Source organism: Gymnoscopelus braueri (genome assembly GCF_963280865.1).
Source record: "Gymnoscopelus braueri genome assembly, chromosome: 6".
Lineage (NCBI taxonomy): Eukaryota > Metazoa > Chordata > Actinopteri > Myctophiformes > Myctophidae > Gymnoscopelus > Gymnoscopelus braueri.
This window is the reverse complement of record NC_137607.1, coordinates 29,366,728-29,391,038: the sequence shown is the minus strand read 5'-3', so window position 1 is coordinate 29,391,038 and position 24,311 is coordinate 29,366,728. Positions and strand designations below refer to the sequence as shown.

General features: G+C 43.0%; 2 protein-coding genes across 4 annotated transcripts; one reads left to right on the top strand and one right to left on the bottom strand.

The window, feature by feature from the left end:
• Positions 1-743: 743 nt before the first annotated feature.
• eef1db (eukaryotic translation elongation factor 1 delta b (guanine nucleotide exchange protein)) lies at positions 744-12,576 on the top strand. Of its 3 annotated transcripts, none has more exons than XM_080431011.1 (9): positions 744-882; positions 6,866-6,983; positions 7,236-7,307; positions 9,416-9,478; positions 9,910-9,997; positions 10,112-10,224; positions 10,335-10,535; positions 11,909-12,103; positions 12,458-12,576. In XM_080431011.1, exons 2-9 carry the CDS (start codon positions 6,870-6,872, stop codon positions 12,494-12,496), a joined length of 885 nt encoding a protein of 294 aa, XP_080287137.1. In that variant the 5' UTR covers positions 744-882; positions 6,866-6,869; the 3' UTR covers positions 12,497-12,576. The 3 variants fall into 3 exon arrangements, with proteins under 3 accessions (XP_080287137.1, XP_080287139.1, XP_080287138.1); XM_080431012.1 differs by having other exon boundaries at positions 782-878; XM_080431013.1 differs by lacking the exon at positions 9,416-9,478.
• A 26-nt stretch (positions 12,577-12,602) lies between these two features.
• Positions 12,603-16,672, bottom strand: LOC308087253 (E3 ubiquitin-protein ligase TRIM65-like). Its single transcript, XM_080431009.1, has 9 exons — positions 16,616-16,672; positions 15,454-15,830; positions 15,090-15,185; positions 14,599-14,832; positions 14,222-14,381; positions 14,061-14,108; positions 13,876-13,932; positions 13,481-13,719; positions 12,603-13,260 (listed from the first exon to the last, which is right to left on the bottom strand). The coding sequence occupies exons 2-9, from the start codon at positions 15,823-15,825 to the stop codon at positions 12,961-12,963; spliced, it is 1,506 nt and encodes a 501-aa protein (XP_080287135.1). The 5' UTR covers positions 15,826-15,830; positions 16,616-16,672; the 3' UTR covers positions 12,603-12,960.
• Between the last annotated feature and the right edge of the window lie 7,639 nt (positions 16,673-24,311).

Here is a 24,311-nt window from a genome sequence, read left to right as displayed (position 1 = left end):
TTCGTGAAGATTAGTTCTATCAATCATTAATAGCTGGGGACACCTGTATGGCTGGAACCCTCTAAAGCAGTGGTTCTCAACCTGTGGGTCGGGAACCCCAGGGGGGTCCCCACATGTTTTTTTTGGGGTCCCCAGATGACAGTGAAGTGACAATTTAAGGACTTTTAAGACCTTTTTAATTCCTAAGCGTTGTGAGCTTGTAGATCGGCTATTTTCACAATATGTATCTGAGTCAAACAAAATGTAATGACACAACTCCTACATTCCAAGTGCTTGTCAGGGTTGGGGGGTGGGCCCCATTTCAAATATGATATTCTTTTTGGGGCTCACACCGGCTTGAAAAGGTTGAAAACCACTGCCCTAAAGGACTCCAGTCCTGGGGGCCCTTGGCGGGCCTGAAACCACATTGTTCACCGCTGTTAAAGTTCACGTAAGGTAGAGCCTAGTTCCCATAGCCCGGAAGGACTATGCAACCGAGTCGTCTGGTCTGCCTCGTACTTATCTATCATTAACTTTTAAGGAGACGGACAGACACAGACACAGACATGTCCCTTTGTGTGTTATACATGTGATCTGATGTAAGATCCTATGTGTAAGATAACCGTCTGTGAGTTCTTTATTTGATACATCACTTTTTCTACATGGGTTGCTACCTAAACTTCGACCAATGGGGTACCTGCCTGACAAGCACCGAGCCAATCACAGTGCGCGGCCGTCCCTCTTGGTCTATAGGATGATAGACCTCTGCCTTCACACAGTCGTTGTATGCTCCCGTCTTTGATTTCTCCCTTCCCGTTCTAGCTCACTCCCGGAGAAGCAGCAACACGCGTCATCTTCCTCCACCGGCCCCGGGTCCTCCACCTCCATCAAACAGTACAGTAGGTAATATTACCGGGCCACTGACAGCCGGGGTGCTTGGTTCTTATATTGAGGCAGAGTTCGAGTCAAAGCAGTTATATAAAATTCATTCACGCTCCGATGGACGGACAGACGTTAGCGGGGTTGAGGCTAACATGCTAACGTTAGCTACAGTGTGTGTGAGTGTCATCATGTCATGATGCCGGGTGTGCGTTTCCCACAGTCTTGACGTTTCACACGGATGGAAAACGGGAACGTAATATTCGATATATGGGGCTGTCTTCAAGTTGTGTAAATAAGGCGTCCAAAAAAATAGAAGAGACCACCAGATATGAAAGGATATAGGATGACAGCTCAGACATGGAAGATGTGTTTAATTAACCAACATAGCAGATCTACAAGCCCGTTGTGAGCTTACGACGAAACGAAACCTTTGATCGCCCACCACCACCACCGCCACCTCGTGTTCAGCTGGCATCTTTCATCACTACTCACATTTTCCCCTACGAACTACATTCTTAAATAATATGATTCACTATGCTATTCCACACTCTGGTGGACTTTATTATTAAATCAACGAATTTGTCTTGAGAGCACTCAGCAGACCAAACTGGAAGGGCGCTCCTCGGAGGGCAGATCCCCGCCAGGCCGGGTTGCCTAACTGACCATCAATTGATTAGCTCTTATTAGCTCTTTGCAAGAAACAAAAAAAAGAACAGGAAAGTACAGTTCAATACAAGGTCTGCTAAGAGGATTTTAAACCCCAAAAAGCCTATGGCTGCTTGTTTCCATTGGGGGCCACACACTTTTGGATGTCAGCCCCCCTCTGAATAATTAAAGGTAGGGTAAGTGATGTTTTTTGGTTAAAACAAAAAGGTTTTTGTTAAAAGGTTATAGCACTATATTCTGATAGCAATCATTGCTGTAGACTAGTGTTTGTTCAGTCACAGGGGTCTCCCTGTCTCTCCAGCTCTTGAATAAACGGAAAATACATTTTCGGGTTGGTGACAAAAGTCAGCCAATCAGGAGAGAGTACCCATTTATCCGCTTAATTTGTTTTCATTGTTCCAGTAAATCCAGTTCAAATTTAGTCTGCTCATTTCTTTGTGTCATCACTTCCAATTTCACTTGTTTAATCTGAGTTCTCTATCCTGATTGGGAAAAATTGGTATCCCGACCTGAAAATGCATTTTCTGTTTTAATAAGGAGCTGGAGAGGACATGGAGACTCCTTTTACTGAACAAGCAACCAATGAGTATGGAATCGGAATATAGAGCTATTTAACAAAAAATCACTTACCCTACCTTAAGTCGTCTAATGATGCACTCACTCATGTCAATTACCATGTGATGGACTCTGAGAGAAGTCCACTGGCTTATTTTCTAGGGTACTAATCACATGACCATGTAAATGTTATAATAATCTTTACAAATAATGCTTAAGCAATCACTACATTGAGCAATGGGGTACTGCACAGTCAAATCCTGAGTATTGAGCCACTTGAGTAACCATGTGAATTATGCCTCTTGATGAATTTTCCAGTTCATTCAGTCTTTCAGTTTAGTCAAAGTGAGTTACATTATTTTGTTGAGAGAATTTTTTAAACGCAGCTTTCTCTCTTCTCATGCTCTCAGAGTTGGACAAGTGAGTATCGTTTGACATTGACATAACCTACTGCTCTAACTATAGCTGTAACTTGATATGGATTTATTCTGCAATGTGTGCCATGTGCAGTTTCCTTTGCAAGGTAGTGATTGTTTAATCTCTCTCCCTCACATGGCTTGCGGTTGAATGGATGAAAAGAACTTGTTGAGCATTTCACTTTGACATTAGCTTGATCTCAATACTTTTGGCAAGGAAGGTGAGTCACAAGCTTTGTAACCACCACTGCCTCCCAAAGACAGGAAATGACTTCCCGAAACAGTGTTTTGATTAACCTCGCGTCACCAGTCTTTCCACCTCGGAGGAAAGCCTGGTATGCGTTATTAAAGACCCATATGATCCGGTCTAGGCCACGCCTACTAAAAAAAGAAAAAAGAAAGAGAATCTCTTTCCGGATTCTGCCCATCCGGTTTTGCGGTGCCGCTTTGTTTTGGTTCCCCAATCCCTATTTAAATGGAAATGAATTTCCCCGTGGGATAATACAGACGCTAAATAGTCTCCGGAAAGTGCACTCACATTAATATTTAAAAAATAAGCTAAACTACTCCGCATCAAGGATTTTATTAGGACGGACCTATTTTGGGGTGAGTCAGGGTGAAGTCTTTCCGGCTCTGCCCATCCGGCCACTTGATGACGCGCCTGGTGACGTAGAGTTACTTCCGCTCCCGACCGGATCATAGACCCGAAAAGATATGCTGCCCAGGCTATGTTTTGATTAACCCATTCAAAGGGAAACCATCTGTGTTATACATTTTTGCGTTGGCTATTTTTGAAAACAAATCTTTAAAGTGTGAGAACTGCTGATTTAGGAGGCATTTGTAGAATCGACCTCAGGTCTTAATGGGTTAAAATACTGTCTAAATCCATTGTAGTGTTGACTATGTCTCACATGGTGAACCACTTGGGGAATACATTTCCTGTATCTCTGTGGACCTCTGTACCGTTATAAAAATGCATGCCATGCCAGTGTATGTATGACTTGGCTATCATCTTTGGTTACAATAGCCTCAGTTTGAAATGCTTGTGAGCATGTCAGTGCTGTCATATCCATGCCATGATTGCCATCAGTTATTCATTCCTTTTACTCTAAATATTGCAACTTTGTTTGCATGCAGATTTCCCCCCTTAGTTTCTTTCTTGAAGATTTGTCAATAACACTTGGTTAAAGGAATGAATGTGGAAAGCTAAAACGGAATCCAGTGTTTTCCCTAGGACTAAGTTGTAGCAGCGGTGCTCACAAATCAAGGAGCGGAGCCACACCGTTGTTAAATGCATATAGGGGAAACACTGGAAAATGTACGGTTATATTTAAGTAATGCAAAAGGGGCCAATCAGCAAATTTTCTTAACCACTAATGTTGTAGCGTCAATTCCATCATTTGACTTATCCAGGCTACACTGAAGTTATAGTTTGTGATGGTTATTAATCTGTAGGCAAAGGCCTCTTTGTCATACTAAGACCTTATACGATTTATCCAGCCGTGTTGAGCACATTTTGCTAACTTGAGTATTAATTGATTGTAAAATGTTAACATTTGCTGAGGACATAAAGAATGAATGGAATTTCATTTCATTAAGAGAAGTACCTGCACTTCAGTGTCCATTTGCAGGACAAACAGAAGATATACATGAATAAGATAATAAAGTCTGCACACTAGTCAAGATATTTCTGATGCACCGTTTCGATCACTTGGATCTTCTCTCTTCTTCAGGATCTGCAATTAATGAGTGGGAACATTTTAACTGGCTTTGTGTGGACTTTATTTTATTCTGTTAAATTTGGTTTCTCAACATAGTTGCCCATAGTAGTTCTTAGGGCATATTATTTAATTTCTTTTCCTATGTAATGTTCTTCAACATAGACCTGTATTCATAGAAATGGTTTTGGAATTGAAATTATACATTTGAATTGTCAATTCTAATTGGTTTAGTTGGTTTGGTAATGCTGGTATTTGACAGTGTTGTTGACACTTTAAAATTACGTTGCAATCTCAGATGTTTTTTTTGTAAAATGTAATGGTTTAATTATGTTTATCCTAATCGATGTTTGCTTTCTAAATGCCATGTTGGCAGTTGTAGTAGTGCATGCACATTTTTTGACAGTTAGATGTTTTTACTTTTTTTGATAAACTGATCTGGGCACTTTTAAATTTTCACCTCAGACTGCCATTAGTCATTCTGAATATTTAATACTCAGATCCCAGACAAGTACATTTTCTCTTATTAAACTTGTGTTCTTGGCTTAGATAGGACCTTAAAAGATCCTGACTTTGGACAAAGCATTGCAGTGGATGGATTTGTCTCTTGGGTGGATTTGTGCTCCAATTACATTACCTTCTACTTCATTTAAAGAACATTTGCATGGCGTTTTTGGTTTGATTCCTTCTCAAAAGTCTTGCATGCTGCTTTATGTGTTCCTCTGGGATTGATACTTTGACTCACTGCTCTACAGTGTAACATCTTCAACAAAGAATTTGTTATGACAGAGGTTCCCGCAGTGAGTCTAATGAATTAATCCCTGTTTGTTTCTAAACTCCTCTGTAATTAATCCAATAGTCTTTCCCTGTTATTCTTTTCTTTTCTTCTGCAACGGATCGAAGATGATGCCTCAGGAAAACCTGCAGGGCTCTGAGCATGAACTGCCGATTGGCCACTGTCTGGACTGCCCCACTGAGGTAGAGGTGGTGGGAGGTAGGAAGAAATCTGACTCGTGCCACAGAAATGGAGAAACGGCATCCTCCTCTCCAGAGAGTGGCAGCTTGAATGGGGATGGCAAGCGCAGCGGGAAAAGCAGGCGCCGTCGTAAACGTGGCCTTAACCCTGAGAGTTGCTCTGAGGGGTTGAAAGCTGAAGGGAAGGTGGAGTCTGAAGAGAAACCCGCTCAGGGGACTAGCCAGCTGACTGACCCCTACTCATCTCAGCTTGGCCTGCAGTCAGAGTGTGCGTCTGTGTGGTTTGAGCATAGCATCTATGAGCAGGCAGAAAGCCTTTATCAGTCTTGGTTGGCACGCTCTTCCACCACTCCGACGAACAGATCACCTCCAGCCGCAGAGAATCACCCTAACACTCGAACCACTACATCTCCCTCTCCGCCACGGCCGGCCTGTAGTCATGCTGAACAGGTGGCCTGTCACCACATGGTGGAAGCAGTGTGGGTAAACAAACCAACCTTTGACCATGCAGAGCGGCGCTTTGTGGAAGAGTCCCTGCAGCCGTCCATTCCGAACTCCCTGGATCTTCCGTCCCCGCCTAACCACCGCATCTCACCTGCGACACCCGACGAGGGATATCAGTCTCTGGCTCAGACGCCCGCCACCCCGAGCTTGCAAGTGGGTGCCGCTCCAGTCACTCGGCAGCCCATCAACGGATTACCCCGTGTCCCGGTGGAGCTCCTCAGAGACGTGTGGCTGGAGAAACCCCTTTATGACCACGCCGAGGCCACCTTCTACCAGAACCTCTACGGCAACAATTCCTCAAAACCACGGGCGATCTCACCCTCAAGCTCCAGAAGTAGTGACCACCCTCAGAGTCTTGTAGAGGAAGAGGAAGAGGAGGAGGAGACGGAAGTGGTAGTAGAGGAGAAACGGGTGGTTCCGCAGGGCAAGGCTGAAGTCTTCCACGCCCTGCACCCCATCCAGGAGGAGGAGGAGCCTGCTGAGATCACTGAGGCGGTAGAGCGACCGTTGGAAGGAGTCTGCCACTTCCTTCACCCGGACAGTGAGAAGGTGTGGTTGGACAAATGGCGCTACGATGCTGCTGAGAGCCGCTTCCACGGTCACTGTGAGAGTCGTGCCGTGGTGGTGAAGGGGGCTCGAGGGCCAGATGCCAGGGTTCCATCGGCTGCCTCCACCAGCCCTAAGAGGGTCAAGTATGACTAAGTCCTGGAGAATGGAGCCCCTCCAAGCACTTCCAAGTTCCTCTTTAGGCTTTGAGTGCATTTTCTGCATTTTCTTTTATTGTATTTCTTTTATTGTGTGTATGATATATATTTTTTCTTTGTTTGTTTTTTGAGTCTATTCCTTTGGTCTCATCTTACCTTGGGTGCATCAAAATCTTCTGGCATTGTGTGAACGTTCTTGAGTTACTTTATGCTTTTATGTGTTTTAAGTTAATGGCTTAATTGGGGGGAGTCTGTCATGGGAGAGTATACGGTAGATAATTAAAAACAATGTGGGCAGTCATGCCAGTCATACCATTCAAAATATTGTGCCCTAATGAAAGGGATTGTTGTGTATGTATGGGGATAAACCTCTAGCTTACTCGATTAACATTATCATGGTTCATTATTATATTCAAAGCTGTTTCTAAAACATCCTTCTCTTGTCCTCCCTCTCTCTTCTCTGCAGCGCCATGAGTTCAGTAGACTTCCTCGCCCAGGATAAGATCTGGTTTGAGAAGCCCCGTTATGACGAGGCAGAGAGACGCTTCTATGAGCACATGAATGGCTCCACACAACCAACACAGGTTACTACATATTTTTAGCCCAGTTTCTACCCTTTGATTCTATTTTACATCCCTTTCATTCTATTTTGCATCTTGGCACACATGTTCACCATAGAATTGGTGCCCAGTTTTGCATTTCCCACCCTATTTATTGTAAGTGCTTGGAAATACAAAATGGTATAAGAAAACATATTGTAACTGTATTCATGGTCTCTTGAGATTCCAGTTGTTGTGTAAAGGATAGACAAAGTAAATGTATTATATCTCATTCAGGAATTGGGGGCTAACACCATTCTGCAAGACATAGCTCGGGCTAGGGAGAACATTCAGAAGTCCCTGGCAGGAGTAAGTATTTTATATAAATGTATATAAATATTGACCTGTTCATTTCCCATCATCCATTCATTATGCTGTGACTGTAGCCTCAAATGCATTAGCTGAGTCTCCGTAGCATCCATATCACCTGGATCTATCCAGCTGTATCCTGCTATGAAGTTAGTGCTACGTGTCACTCACTGTGATATTTCAGAGTCATACATGCTTTCAGATTGACCCACCCCCCTCTCTGGTTGGTGCTGACAACAGACTTTCTGTTGAGTGGGTTAGGTAATAGGTGCTGCTGTGAGAACTAACAAATGAGCATGTGCTATGCCTGTACTGTAGGTTTGAGCTCTTTGTTTGATAACTGGTACAGGAGTGTCATTGAATAGTTCCTGATACTATCAAACATAGTTGGATAGACCCTTATTGATCCCAAGTGAAAGCCAATTGTCACAGCAGCACCGCAGAAGGATCAAACTAAGATATACAGTAAGCTAATCATGTGTTTGCTGAAGGTGGTGAATGTTTCACTTTCCCTGCCTGAAGGGATGTTGCCTGTACACATTTCGACATCAAAGTATGCTGGTACAAATTGTCCCTTGAAAATACACAAAAAGCTGGTGTTGCCTTGTGCAGTACTCAAGCCCACGCACTCACTAGAGCGCAGATCTCTGCCAGGATGCATGCCATAATAATGCTGTCTGACGACGTAACGTCAAACCATCTATGTCTTTCTCCATGTACAGTGTATCTCCATTTCTCCCTGTTGCGTGCTCTCTCTGTATGCATCAGCTGTGTGGAACAGATGCAGTGTCTGTGTCATTGTGATCTTCAGAAATCTCTCCAATGACAACGTAACTATGTTGACAAGACGATGTTGGTGTAACTAAGAGATTTTCTGGATGTTTTACATGCGTCTACAGTATTATCAACCAGTATGCATTATACAGTAGATGCCTGCTTGCAGGTGATGGGACAGGAGCTACTAGTAGTGTAGATCTCATACGCCAGACAGATGGCTTGCAACCGATTGGCCATGTCCTTGGCTTGCAGACATGTATTCTTTAGGCTGGAGGGACAATTGTTCTGCGATCTGATTATTAATTCACAGAATCTGCAAATCCGCAGCAACACTTGGATTTGATCTCCCTGGTTCCCCCTCTGACTGGTCAGATTTGGGGGGGGGGGGGGGGGGGGTCATATATGTAAGTTATTTGCAAGCTAACTGAAATTGACATCAGTCAGTATTTGCAAGTGTTGTGATTAAAAGGTATAGAATATGATAAAGAGAACTATTGTCCATTACATTTAACATACAATGGAAATTTTCCTTTGGCACACTGGCAGCCAATATACAAATAATAAAAACAACTAATACATAGAATACACACATGCAATAAAATACAATATAAAATGCATTCCCGTAACACAGCAACAGTGATCATGGGCTGTTGGGATTGGGTGGTTGGGCTATTTAAACATTTTTGTATTTAAAATATCCACTGCAGATGGCATAAACGAAGTCTTTTGCTAACGGTACTCTAAGAATAACAATAAAAATGTCTATACTGCCTGCAGTATATATTCTGGTAGCTCCCCATAATGAAAAGTGCTCATGTAAGTGTGATCATGTTGCAATACTGGAGGTGGTGGCCTGCTATACTACGTATAGTGCTGATGATAACCTCACACCCCCAAATGTAAATGATAGCAGTTCCACCAAAGGCACTAGGGTGAATGAGAAATTAAGCCATACCAATACATCGGCACACAGTATTTATCAGCATGCCATGGTATTACTTTAATCATACTACTGTATTATAACAGGCCATAATAACAAATGAAAGTCCTTATTAGTTATTATTACCAAGCCGTAGCTCATTGGATGGATCAGCAAACGTCTGCTTCCTGCACGATCTCCCCCAAATAGCTTTACTTTTCTTACTTCTGTTTCCTCGGTTACCCTCTGAAGATCTTTCCGTATTTGTTTTACACTGCAGTTGCTCGCCTCAGTTCTGAAAGTACTTTCTGATGTAGTAGTTCATTCAATCCTGTTCCTCCTTCCCTCCCTCTGTCCCTTTACGCTGGTTTTCTTCTTTTACCATCCCTGAAACCACATCCCACCTCCCCAGCTGAAGACTACACTGTTTAGCAGAGGGTCTGGTCAACCTTCCCTGAGCCACCAATCCCAGCTCGTAAGTTTCCCACCCCAGCTTGTGTGTCACTGGAACCACCTCTGCTAACAGCCTCTCTCATTTTGGCCCCCTGTGGGCCTGCCAGTCACCCACGCTTCCAGTTGCTTGGAATACTCTTTAGTTGTTTCCTCCATAAATTACCAGGTATGGATTATGGTTGATACAGGCCCCATCCCTTTAGTTCTCCCAACTCTTAACCTTTCCACTTGTCTTCATCAGGGTCCATCCTTGGCTACTGTATTTCTGCTGCAACCGCCTGGCTTTAGTTGCTGGTGAGAAGGACGTTGGTTGTGTGGTGTTTCGTTCACATATGGAGTCTGGCTTGTGTGTTGGTTTTGAAGAGTGTACTAACCCGAGTTTGGCCACTAGATGTCGTTGGTGCTCTGTAATACATAGAGCCTCACTTTCCACTCTTTTGTGTATTCCCACAGCAGAGCTCTGGTGGCGGGGCAGGAGATCAAGCGGAATTCATTTCTCGTATCAAGAGCCTGGAGCTCGAGAACAACAGCCTGCACCAAGGTTGGTCTGTGGACATGCATTGATCAAATATTTCAGTCGCCCATAGTCAGATCAACTAAAATATCTTTTGCATCCCACATGATCTGGCTGACTCGTCTTGTGCTGTGTGAACAGTGGTGGATAACTTGAGGTCAGCACTTTCCAAACTGGAATGTCGAGTAGCAGTTCTGGAGAAATCCCCTGTTGCAGTGACCCCAGTTCCGGCTCAAGCAGCCCCCTGCACAAACGTAAGTCTCTCCCTCCTTCAGAAGAAAGCAAAAGCTGGGTTGTCATGCACTTAGGTCTGTTTTGTGAATGTATGTAAGATATTGACATTTTACTTGTTCAATCTGTTCAGGGCACCCCAGCCCAGGAGCAGAGAACTGGTGCACCAGTCGAAGAGGATGAAAATGATGATGACATTGACCTATTCGGTAGTGATGAGGAAGATCCAGAGGCAGAAAGGCTCAAAGAACAGCGGCTGAAAGAGTATGCAGAAAGGAAGGCCAAGAAACCTACACTCATCGCCAAGTCCTCCATCTTATTGGATGTCAAGCCTGTATGTTTGTCTCTTTTCCTACAAGGTTGAGTGTTATTTTTGGAGGTACAGCACTTTTTTTTTAGAAAGAAATGTTGATTGAAGGCGAGTGTTATGTAGCAGGGAGACCAAACCTCCTCTGCCCTACCTCGACAGAATCTCTGCTTGGTCAGGGGAGATATATAGCTTCAGGCAGTACTAATTGTCAAACAGTATATGACCTACCTACCTAACACCAGGGTCTATATTTCTCAATGGAATGGTAGTTGAGACCAGCTTCAACCACCGCAGATGTGTTAGGTATATTGTATCACATTCTACCATACAGACTGGTTCAAATGTATTATTCATTAAAATAAGTTATGGATTGCACCTGCAATGCTGGTTCACACTGGATATGGAAGTGGTGTGAATTGATGCGAAGTGCAGGGCGTCTGTCCTGTTTTTTTGAGTGCAGCGAATCTGACCATGTCAGATAAAAAATCCATCAAAGCGGGATTAACTAAGACATTTATTAACACATTCCACGCCAGAGTTTAATATCATAATGTGCTCACCAGTGCCAGCGATTTATTGTTGTTTTTTAGTTTTTTTCACGTCGCCACAGACCTCGCTAAATACCTTAAGATCGCGCGTTAAGACTGTTTGTAGACACACAGGGTAGCTGTGTGAGTGGCCCAGAGAAGACCGTTTCAATCGGCGATCGTCCATTTTGCTGTAGTCGCAGTTTCTATTAAACAAAAAAAACAACAACCTAGATAATGGCGGATTAGTGGAAGCTTTAGAGCGGCGGCGGATGGGCTATAATGAAATGTGTCACTGCGAGGGAGGCCTACAATGAAATGTGTCACTGCGAGAAAAAAATTAATATAACACTTCGCGTAGAACTATGCGACTGGCACGCTGCGCAATTTAGGTTCGCGTAGAACTACGCGATTGACACGCAATGTACACAAAGTACTTCTTCACCCCCGATATGACTTTTCCCTAAATTATAAACTCAAAACAACGCTCAGTGTAATCCCAAGTCTTGTATTCAGTCGTATGTAGTACTTCCAAGACATTGCTTTAGTATTCTGAAGATTTTTTCATTACTTAAAAAGCTGCATTTTTGAAGTAATGAGGATATGACTGGATAAAAGATACTTTAATTATACTCTTGAGCGCTGTGTTTGAGTTTTAAAAGGTAAAATTATCTATCTATTCAAGGCTTAACGCATTGAGTAATGGATAAAGAAAAGCCATTTTGGGGGTGAAGTACTCTTAAGGTTCCGGTGTGAATATGCAGGCTCCTGTACGTGACAGAATTTTACTTCACAGCAATTTGCAGCACTTCTGTCTCCAGTATGAACCTGCCATTAAACTGGTGGGTTCTATTTTATTCTCATTTTCAGTGGGATGACGAAACGGATATGGCAAAGCTGGAGGAATGTGTACGGTCAGTCCAAGCGGACGGCCTGTTATGGGGCTCATCCAAACTGGTTCCTGTGGGCTATGGCATCAAGAAACTGCAGATTGCCTGTGTTGTGGTGGACGATAAGGTCGGGACAGACTTGTTGGAAGAGGAGATCACTAAGTTTGATGATTATGTGAGTATAAGCACAATCGCAGCAATTTACCTTTGAAGGACCATACCGGTGGTCCGGAATGTTTTGCCCATTTACGACTCGCACTGTAGTTGACATACTGTTGGCCATTTCACTCAATTATTTGGGTAAGTTAGGTAACATTTTAATAACACAATGTAAACAAACACTACGTCTAACAATAAAACCATTAATGGGAAAAATGTTATGTTCATGTGCATTATATATGGTTGAAGCTGTGAATTAATAGTGACATGTATAGATGCCGGTATGGTCCTTTTAATCTTACGATCTGGGGTAGGACAAGCTATATAATTGTGGTAAGCTAAAGGATGTGCCCTCTTCACTGTGTTGCAGGTCCAGAGTGTTGACATAGCAGCATTCAACAAGATATGATTACAGCACATCTTGTTCATCCCCTTTTGCCCCTGCACTGATAATGAAACGGTTAATAAAAGAGAACTCTTGCACTTCAATCCCTTTACTGTCTTTAATTTAAAAATGTGTTGATTATGTGGTTTTATTTTGTCAGATCATCAATTTCAATACAAATTCCATTGCATTTTCTATACTGTATTGTACAACTAAACAAGTATGCTACAACACTTACTGGTCTCTAAGTGTTCCATGCAGGTGCTTAAACTGTCTGTGTGGATGTGGCTTTCCTGACGTGGGAGTGTCAGCAATAACTAACCATGGTCATATTTAACCAGCAAAAGAATATTACGTCCATCTTCCCTTTTTATATAGAAAACTATGTCTGAAAATAAAATGGCTATATACAGTACAGCGCCCATTCATTGCACTCCTGATGAACATTGATTTTGCCACTGGGGTCAAGTCTAAAATTAGTTAAGTTGTCAATCAACTGAACAGAAGATGATGGTAGATTGTGCTCCGAGCCACATGGCAGGATAGAGAGGCTGAGTAAAAGTGGCCCCAACTCTATGGAGGAGGTGGGCTTGTCCATGTTTCACTGTATAGAAACACAGAAGCCCTGCTTGCTGGTCCAGGAATACCCCTATTCTGCGGGACACAGTGCTGGAGGGGACCACAACAGGTCGCGTCTCATTGTCATGGCAGTATGCGAAGGATGACGTATTGCAGCAAAGACTCCATGAGATTGAGTTGTGTCCTAGCCGACATTCATTGCCCGATCCCTGAGGATATGAGTAAGTCACAGATGAAATAACGGTACCAAAAGAATACACAATACAGTACAATAACATTTGGTGTTGCTGGTCTGCTTTGTACATTTGTACCCTAATTAGAGACTATGATTTACAGACTCACAAGCCACGACCATTTCAAAGCACCCCACCGGCAAGTAGATTTCATAATTACAGGTGATAATGATCAAATGTGGAAGTGGATAAGTACCTTCCTAGCAATGCTCTCATAGGTGAGCCCCAGTGCCACCTGTGAGCCTGTCCACTCAGCCTCCCAGTAACTACGGCCCACTAGTTCCTCACGACACAATGCCTGACACCAGGTGTCAAAGCGGTCAGGGTGGTCTGGGTACACCTGTACTTGTCCACTCCGACTGGCCATACGGTTGCTCTCAGTCAACAACAGCTCCTTGTGAATCGTGAATGTGTCCAAAGACAGAGGGCAGAAATCTGTAGCAAAAAGTGAGCACTGTATGTCAGTGTCTGTTGAACAAGGAGTGCCCGTATAATGGCTTTATCAGTTTTAAGGGGGTGATGATGGGGGGGGGGTGTTCTATACGTTTTGTAGGCGAAGACATAAAGCTGGCTATGATTAATGTTACTCACATTGAAGGAGCCCATCTCTGTTGTCCAGAACAGGAACATGGGAAGAGATACAAGGCGCTTGCATTGTGGGAAAGTAAAAGGAAGTTCAGATAAAAGATTATTTTTTCACAAAGTCTATTAAAATAGTGATACTGACTGGCAGGTTAAACTGTACATGTTATATTTTTACATAACAGGATGCTTACCGGGCCCGGACTTGGGTGTAGCCATATGCAGAACATTCACATTCTTCACTGTTAGGTTGGAAACATACCGGTAGTTATATTCTGAAACAACTTCCCTAGCATTCATGTTTGTATAATGACGACATAAGACTTATAACGTTAACATATGAAACCTAACTGACATGCATGGGTGATCTTTGGGAACTCTCTCTGATATAAACTCTCAAGTTGCTCTCTCAGGTCTGAGATTGCCTTCCTCACTTGACCAAAGGAGATGTGTGCGTTGACAGTAAGAATTTTGGCCTCTCCAGGACAGGTTGGACCTCGGTATGTCTGGCACATCTGCAACAGGAGACGTGATTAGCACTCTATATTCTTTATTGACCAGATTTTGTCATGAATCATCGTACAAGGAAAAAAAGATATGTGGTAACTCAATTAGTTTACATCACTTTAAATGTTTCATACAAAATTAACAGATTAATCAATGACCATCCTGATTGTCTAGTACTTCTGAAATAAATACTTATGGTCTCATCTCCCTTTGATGATGCCCCACCTGTGAAATCAAGCCCTGGTCCTGTGTGTGTGACACTTTCTCCAGTTCAGCATCTCTCCTCTTCAGCTCAGCGATCTCCTGTGTCAGATGCTGTAGCTGGGCTTCAGCTCGAGTCACCTCAGCCTTCTCCTGAGCCCTGATGATTTCCTTCATCTCAGAACGACGCCGCTCCACAAACTCCAGAAGCTCTGCAAAGATCTTGCTGCTGTCCTTCACTGCTGCCTTAGCCAAGTGCTACGGAAAGAAAAAACAAACAATAGTGTGTATGTGTGTGTGTGTACATTCTTCTTTAGACTGAGTTAATTACTGATTTTAATTCTGTAAAAACGCTGAAGACCATATTATCATACAAATTATTATTTAAAAAAACTGCCCAAGATAACACAATACAGTTGTTTGTTTTCATTGTTTTATTGTTCTTTGTTGGCAGTAGACAAGCAGGAAGATGTATAAACATGACATAATACAGTACAATAATAGTACATTCCTACAAAGAAGGACTTAATGGTCTGTTTCAAGTGTTGTAGCTCCGACTCCCTCTCCTGAATTCGCTGAGCAAGTTCTCTCCGTGTGTGTCCCAAAAGCCTCTGCAGGAATAAAGTTTGATACAACAGTCATACTGTAGGTGTCAAGAAAAGTTGTCATTCAAGTTGCCCTTACACTTCAGCTGCTGTTAAAGTCTCATTATATTTTCAGATGAACCCCCAAAATAAAGAGGGGTGATTATTCTAAAATGTATTAAGTTGTAATTATTATTAATTATGTTTATTAATTATGTAATGAACAACATTGTCTGACTTCATAACAGGGAATTGTGTGGCATCCATGGGTTTCAGTAAGCGGACTTCCACTCACCTCCCCATCGTTTTTCTCTGGATGGACCGAGGACAAATCAAACACAGCATGCTCAAAGCCTCGGTCTGCCAAGAACCCCATCTCCTGGTAGAGAGGTGGGGCTGAAGGGCCATCCTCCAGCCTCACACTGCCTAGCTTCTCCAGCATCTCTGCCAGCACAGTGTTTCTACCCAGTGTGGGTCTGGGATTGAATGTGGCTCTGCACTGGGGACAGCTGCAGGCCTGCTGCCCTTGGCGGCTGTCCCAGTAGTCCCTCAAGCAGGTCATACAATAGCTGTGGCCACATGGGATAGTGACTGGATCCCTCAGAACTGCCAGGCAGATGGGGCAGCTGAACTGAGCTTGGTCCAAACCGAAAGGGGCCTGGGCCATTGTTGCTGGAATAAAATAGAGACCCACACATTACAGTAGCAATGAGCTCCATCAGAAATTGGACATGTGTTGGATTAAACTGCACTCCCAAGAACCACAACTAAATTATGTAGGAGTAGGACTGGTGGTCACATCATGCGCTCGCCCCACTAAATACTGTTAAAGGTGATTTCTTTCTTTCTTTTGTTCAAATAGGCCCAAGTGTTGAATAGCTCTATTAATTTCTGATAGCTATCATTGAGTGTTTGTTCAGTAACATTGATTGATTGATTGATGTAGTTTATTTAGTAAGACATGAGAACAGTACATGACAGTACATAACAGTACATGGAAGTACAAATTCAACAGGGCCAGGGGTCTCTCTCTCCAGCTCTTAAAGCAGAAAATGCATTGTCAGTTCAGGATACCAATCTTATCCAATCAGGAGAGTCAAATTCAGTGTTGCCAGATGTAGTAGGCCTACGATAATTATCGTATAAAAGTTTCGTTTTAGTAAAAGAAGAAATCACATACCAGAGCAGTCTATTTCAAAAGTTATGACTTAATTACCAAAGGCCAAGCCATCCCAATATAGCTACACAATTAACGTTATAACGAATTAAAATGTTTACAAATGAGGCATATTCCACCATGCACGCCCTTCATAACGCACACATTTCACCACATTGTGTTTTATTCCCCCGAAATGTTACGTCTTTTTTCCCCTACATGCATACCGACACATTCATGCATACATTCATGCACAGAAACAAACAAGAAACGAATGTTTTGTTTGTCTAGAGATCATTACCGTGAAGCCTACTGGCTGTAAACACCAACCCAGAACGGTTTCGCTAGCAGATTTAAGAGCTGTGTTCCGTGAGCAGCTAACAATAACTCCGCAACAATAAAACTTCCGGTAGACGATCTCTTCAGAATAAGAACACCCTCTAGTCTAGAGTAAAAAAAAAGCATGGGTTTCCGAGGCTAAGAGTAAACAGAAGCCATTGAAATGTTTTTTTTTACATTGCCAACTCTCACAGAGACGTGCACACATAGACACTAGGTAGTGCTTGAGCACCTGCCCGTTTGCCCTCTGGACAGCAATGTGCCCTTTTGAAAGTTCGTTTTTTACAGTGTTCCTTTTTTTTTAACAGTGTGCAGTATGTGGCCCATGGTAACATCGATCAATTCTGGATTAAAAGCTTCTAATATGCCCCAAATGCGCGTTTTAATGTTGTCAAACATCCCCACACGTGCCCTGGCTGCAGCGGCGGCGCAGCCCCTCCCTTCCCTGCTCTCAACGTGAACGCGCACGTCGCGCAGAGCAGAGCAGACAGTCAGTCACTCAGGCAGAGTCAGACAGACAGTCAGAGTGAGAATCGTCCCCTGCGCGGGTTTTCACTTCTCTTTCATTCAATTTTGCACTGATTGACAGCCACCAGGTAACAAATACAACGAGTGTATTGTTTAATCCCCTAAATCAGATGCCAAACTATAACTTCACTCTCTTCTTTTCTTCAATTTCTTGCATCCATTTAGTCTCTTGTGCAGAAACTCTCATTCAGCGCAGCTGTGCCTTAATTAGCGTTTTCCAGTGGTGGAAAAAGTACTCACATTTAAAGTAAAAGTAAAAGTATCAATACTGCAATGTAGAAATACTCAAAAAATAATTTACTTGAGTAAAACTACAAAAGTATTGGTATCAAAATGTACTTAAAGTACCAAAGTAACTTAAGTAAAAGTGCTCATTTATGCAGAATATCCCATTTCACAAGTTTTGAAATGTATAAAACTCTTTTGAAAATAGCAGATCTACAAGCTCACAATGCGTCATTATGAGCTTGCAGATCTACTATTTTCAAATGGCTGAAATGTATATAGGGCTGAAGCGATGAAATGTATGTTTTGTAATAATAATCTACTAAATCTACAAAGTAACTAGTAACTAAAGTTTTCAAATAATTGTAGTGGAGTAAAAGTAGAATATTTGCATCTGAGTGAGATGTAGTGGAGACAGTAGAAGTAAGTGTATTGAAAATGGGAAATACTCAAGTAAAGTAAAAATGCCTCAAAATTGTACTTAAGTACAATACTTGAGTACATGCACTTAGTTACTTTCCACCACTGGCGATTAACCCTTAATTATCATGCACAGCAGAGCAGTACATTGATGTAGCTAATTTGCATTTACCACCTGCAGAATAATGCCTAGAAAAGACAGGCTAAGAAAAAAGAAACAAAGAGAGCTACAGCAGGCAGCCCGGGGAAGCAGCTCTCTGCTCTCCTGGGTAAAGCCGCCTGAGCCTACCAGCAAGGAAGATGAGGAGGCAGATGTGCCTGATGAACCTTTACCCATCAATGATGAAGATGAAGAAGAAAGGTCAGAGTCAATACCAGAGTCATGTTAAGGGACAAACTGTCTGTCTAGAGTCCTTTCATGCTTAGATTTGAACTGTTTGATTATAATAAGGGTAATAATAATAATAATTATTATTATTTTATTGAGAGGCCCACAATTTATTTTAACCACGCTAAGTGCTTTGGTGATACTGAATCAGACATGATCATGAAGCTACTTGCCAAATGACAAAAAAAAAGAAGCTATGTGGTAGGGTGTTGGATTTTGGCCATGACAGTTAAAGTCTGGTGAGTCTTAATGTTGTCATGCATTGCATTGCCTTACCCAAATAATTGAAATAAACATCATATTCTATATTGTTTGTATTCTATTCTAGATGCAATAGTCCATCTATGAGCATGGAAGATGAGGGAGACAAATCCATAGAAAATATCACTGAGTCAGACACAGATGAAGCAGAAATGTCAGAGTCCAGAGCAGCACCATGTTCAGAAACAGTGCTCTCTGATGATGACCAAAATGAGGGAGAGATGGAAGGAGAATCCTCCATAGATGAAGAGAGCGAAGAACCAACTGTTCGTGAAAAAGATAAAACAATTGCAAAGATAGCGATAATGCAATATCCAACAGATCCTTCCCATGTAGAAGCCTTTAACATCAAGTGCAATGACAGCTACATTTCCATGTGCTGCAGTGTAGGCCCATGTCAAGCAGATATGGCATACCCCAAAAATACAGAAGGGCGGTCATTCCAAAAACAATGGTTCTCTGGGAATGCGTGGCTGGAGTACTCACCTACTGCTAATTCAATGCACTGTTTTAGTTGTCGGCTTTTCCACTCTGAGAAAAAGTACAAAAGTAGAATAGCATGGACCACTGATGGCGTAAGGAAGTGGAACACTGCTCTTGAAAAAATCAAGCAACATTCATGCACAGAGATGCACATGACAAGCATGGTTAGTTGGACCAACTATCAAAAAAATGCACTCCAGTCTGCATTAGATGTCTCAGATGTGAAGGGGGTGGAGGCTAGAGAGCGAGAGAGGCAGACTAATAGAGAGATCCTGACCAGGTTGATCGATATCACATTATATATTGCACGACAGGGACAAGCATTCAGAGGCAGTGATGAGAGAGAGTCCAGTACCAACCGAGGTAACTTTCTTCAATTAGTGAATTTATTTGCCAAATATGACACTGTGCTGAATATGCATACAGAGAAAGCTGCCCAGGTGAAAGTAACCAAGACAAGGCCCCAGGTGTCAGCGCTCTCTAATAGGAGCCAAAATGACATTATAGCAGCGCTGGCTACTTACTTCAGGAGGGAGATACGAGCTGAATTGAAAGAAGCTGAAATCTACTCCATACTCCTTGATGAAACCTCAGATGTTTCCCGCAAAGAACAAGTGTCCTTTGTGGTGCGATATTTCTATCAGATGGAAATCAAAGAGAGATTCATTGAGGTGTGCACTGTTGATACAACCACAGGTCAGGAGCTGGAGAAAACTGTGCTCTCACTTCTCCAGAAGAATGGCCTAGAGCTGAAAAATCTGTATGGCCAAGGCTACGATGGAGCAGCCAACATGAGTGGCATGTATAAAGGTCTTCAAGCCAGAATACGCGCACACAATGAGAAAGCCCTCTATGTGCACTGCAAAGCACACTGCCTAAATCTGGTCCTGGTCGAAGCTTCAAAGTCCAACAAGCATTTTATCACATTCTTCAACATTGTGGAGAAACTATATGTTTTTTGCAATGGCTCCCCAAAGCGCCATGCTGCCTTGGTGAAATGCCAGCAGTCTCTGTATCCTGGACAGCGTGTTCTGGAGCTCCAGCAGCTGTCGGATACCCGATGGGCATGCAGGGAGGCAGCACTGAAGGCCCTTCAGAGAATTCTGAATGCTGTTTTGAAGCTCCTTGATGACATCATTGACATCGATCCACCTGACCTGGGCCGAGGTGATGCTCAGATGTACAGAAATGCGATCAACTTCATATTCCTTCTCTGCCTGGAAATCGCCACGCCAGTGTTCAAAGTCACTGCTTTGGCATCAGATTCTCTGCAGAAAGAAGGATTGGACCACTCCACTGCCTACAAGGTGATTGATGGTGTGCTTCGCACATTGCAAACCATGAGGTCTGAGGAGAGGTTTGGGGAGATATTTAAATGTGCATCAGAGAAGGCAGAGAGCCTCGACATTGAAGTGCCTACTGTAGTGCCTGGTCAGGACAAGAAACGGAAAGTGCCAAAGCGTTTGCAACACGGCCCAACAGTGTCTCAAGTAGGTGCTCAGTTTGAGTCTGTGGAGGCATACTTCAGGAGTACTGTGTACTACGCCTTTCTGGATAGTATGACTGAGGAGCTTAAGAGGAGATTCAAGGGGAACACACCTGGAAGTGGAAGACCCACTGACAAAATCATCCAGTCCTTCCACCCCTTAACAGTACATGCCAAGTGGGTAAGCAACCCAGACGCAGAAGCAAAGGAAGCTGTCCACATCCTCTGTGATTTTTATGGAGAAGACGAGGACCAGCTGCAGGCAGAACTGAAGGTCTTCCACTCCAGCTTTCCTTCAAAAAACCTCAAAGAAATCTTTGCCATACTGAGGGAAAACAGGGGCCAGCTCATCTTTCCAGCCTTTGTGAAGATGATACAAATCTATGCAACACTGCCAGTGACAACAGCTTCTGTGGAGAGATCATTTTCTAAGCTGAAAATTATCAAGAACCAACTGAGAAGTCTGTGTGGAGAAGAACGGCTCTCTGACCTTCTCCTGATTGCCATAGAGACAGACATCGAGATCAATTATAGTGAGGTCATCAGAATATTCAAAGACATGGCACCAAGGAGGATGCTCCTTTAAAGTAGGACTGGAGAAAGACAATGATAATAAGACCACAATGGAGACTCCTTTATTCTTTGAAAAAGTGTGAAAACGTACATGCTCTGGCTAGAGGGCGCTGCTGCTACAGATTGCCAAAACATTCTAGACTCCATGAAGAACAGAGCTGATTTGTTGGCACAAGTCTCACAACAAATATTCACATTCATCCAAAGTATTATTCACTTTAGTTTATTAGCTTTATTTTATTTTATAGCTAAGTTAAATAGACTAATTAAGGAATTTTCTGTTGATGCCACAAGCTTTTGTTATGTAAAATCCCTGTGTGATCTCTGGTGAGTTAGCCCAGGCCCCAGTGGTTCTCAACCTTTTCAGGTTGATTACTTTTGATGCAGTAATGCTATTTTTTCATTTCATTTTATTTATTTCTGAGGTATTAAAAAGGTCTTAAAAGTCACTTGTTAATAAAGTATTCAGTCAATCAATCAATGCTCACTCAAGTCATTATTTAGTCAGTTATTTATTTTATAGACACTAAAGCATGCACAATGTGGCACTGCAATCTTTGTTTGTTCTGTTGTTGCTTATTTAAATTGTTACACTAATTTACCAGAAACCAACCTGTTGAATATTATAAACATCTGCATCAGACAGCATATCATATGGCTATTGAAATAAATATATATGCAATTACCACCTACAAGATGTGCCTTTAATAAATCTCACACTACTAAGGCAGCCGGCGGTTCCACCAGGGCCGGTTCTAGGGGGGGGCAGGGGTGGGCAGTGCCCACCCAAACGTGCATCCTGCCCACCCAATCAAAATTGGGGTAAAAAATAAATAAAAATATATATATATATATATTTATTTATTTTTTATTTTATAGACCCTGGGGTCTATACTGGCAGGGGTCATACCCCTGGCAGGTTCAACCAAGCCAGGCAGGTTTCAGGGTAGAGGTCAGACAAAAGGCAACACATTTTTTTATAGGTCTAACTGTGCCAAAATGCATATTTTCCTACGCATTTGGGGGGTTTGGGGCCCCCGAAAACCCTCCAAATGGTTTTGGGCCCCCCCAAAAAAAATTTCGTCGCCGCGCTTCGCGCGGCGTCGATGAAACCGCGCCGTCGCCGCGCTTTGCGCGGCGACAAAGGTGCCCTTTTTTTAAACTTGAGCACCTGCCCCTCAAAATGTCTGTGCACGCCTCTGCCAGCACGTCCCTGCACGGCACACGCATAGATTTTAAACTACTTTAAATTCGCACCTCAACAAAGTTTTCAAAGGTTCCCGACTCACACCTAGCGAATTAACATAGGAATAAGCCTATCAATTGTCCATTGTGTGACTTGCAGTGTAGGTGTTAAGCGACGTGCGTGTCGCGTCATTGAAATGGAGTGCAAGAACATACCAAATGAGCATTGCATGCCTGTGTAGGGCCTATATGTAACAGGGCGGTATATATTAATGTATAGCCAACTACGCCACCTAGGGAATTGCGCCCTAGGAAATAGTTTCTAGAAATGTAACTGAAGTAAACCACCTGAAACATGCATAACTCCTCACACAGTTCGTGTACAATATTAAATAAGGCAGATACATGGGTTGTAACAAAAGTACAAAGCTTTATTAATTAACAATAAAATATAATCAAAATCAAAGTTTGTATGCAGTGGGATGAACATGCATTACCACTATTGATGAACATTGTAATACACTGTCGCCTACATTCATATGGGCCAATGCTGGGGGGAGGGAGGCAGGCTGACCGCCCAGGGAAGCAGCACCCCAATAAACAACAGCACGTCAAAAACTAAAACACCACAAGGGGGTTACCACTACCACTGGAGCGGCCGTCATCCCAACGTGAGTCCCCAGCACCAGGCCTAAAAACAGGAACAGTACATTAGTGAAGACCCAGATTATACATTACATTAAAACGCAATTTACAGTTGGACAGTGTCGGAACGGGGGTTTCACACAACATGATTTCATAAGTCATCCAAAACGAGGGTTGTCAATCAATGGTAATTGATATGCAAAGCAGCAGCGCTATGTTTCCTCCTCACCGAGCCCGCACAGTTAGTGACTGTGGACACATTCTGCGTGGTGCAGTCGCACCTACACAGCCAGGGGTAGACAACCCGAGGGGGGAGTGCTCTCGTGGAGAGACAGACACTCGGACAGTTGTTGCACACAGACTAAAATGACATAAAACAACCGGTCAAGTTCATGACCATAACATAACTAAATCAAAACACACTGGCACTTGCTAAAGAAACACACCTGTGCTGATGCATAGTGGACAAACAAACAATACTGAAGCCCAACACAGGCCAGCTTTGTTTGTGGAAGATATACACAGTCATTGAGGACACGCACACGCCGGTAACAAGCGTGGCAACAGTACTGAAGCCCAACGGACCAGCATTAGAACCCGGTCAGTGAGGAGTCGGACCACAGGTGAGGACACGCACGCAAATGAGAGACAGCAGCTAACCAGGGCAGATGTGTGTGCTGCTTATGTACTGCAGGAGGAGGATGGGGATGGGCCCTGGGCAGAGTGGGAGACAACGCCCATACTGCTACATATATCTGTCTGTCTCTTATGATTTGTGTGCATGGGGATCTCATCTTAAACAAGCTCAGTGCTTAAATGAGTCTTCCAGTTTAGTAGACCTTGTATTGTGAATTTGTACTTCCATGTACTGATGTTCTCATGTCAAATAGAGTACATCAAATCAAATCAAATCATGACAGTCATGGTGCCGAGTTCCTGGTTTAGAGTGGTGTTCAATTTTTTTACATTGCCAACTCTCACATGTACATAAACGTTCCGATTTCAAATATAAAGTGCTTATCCCCGAGCCACGGATGTTACAAGTTGATCCATTCCACGATAAGTACCCGTATCTCCCGAATTGTTCAATAAAAAGCATTTTAATCCGATCATCAGAGTGCAATACACCTCCCAACCATTAGTGTCGCATGGTTGAAAGAATCGGAGAAAATTTGGAGAAAATGGCCGGCGATCGGATTAAAATGCTTTTTATTGAACAATACGGGAGATACGGGTACTTGTCGTGGAACCAATCAACTTGTAACATCCGTGGCTCAAGGGTAACCACTTTATATTTGTAATCTGAACGTTTATGTACATGTGAGAGTTCAGAGGCGTGCACAGACATTTTGAGGGGCAGGTGCTCAAGTTTAAAAAAAGGGCACCTTTGTCGCCGCGCAAAGCGCGGCGACGGCGCGGTTTCATCGACGCCGCGCGAAGCGCGGCGACGAAATTTTTTTTGGG

Coding starts and splice junctions, on each gene's coding strand:
- LOC308087253 (XM_080431009.1), bottom strand. CDS start 15,825: ATGGCCCAGGCCCCTTTCGGTTTGGACCAAGCTCAGTTCAGCTGCCCC. Junction 15,186..15,453: donor CAGAGAAAAACGATGGGGAG/GTGAGTGGAAGT, acceptor TTATTCCTGCAG/AGGCTTTTGGGACACACACG. Junction 14,833..15,089: donor AGACCATTAAGTCCTTCTTT/GTAGGAATGTAC, acceptor TTCTTTCCGTAG/CACTTGGCTAAGGCAGCAGT.
- eef1db (XM_080431011.1), top strand. CDS start 6,870: ATGAGTTCAGTAGACTTCCTCGCCCAGGATAAGATCTGGTTTGAGAAG. Junction 7,308..9,415: donor TTCAGAAGTCCCTGGCAGGA/GTAAGTATTTTA, acceptor CCACCTCCCCAG/CTGAAGACTACACTGTTTAG. Junction 12,104..12,457: donor TCACTAAGTTTGATGATTAT/GTGAGTATAAGC, acceptor ACTGTGTTGCAG/GTCCAGAGTGTTGACATAGC.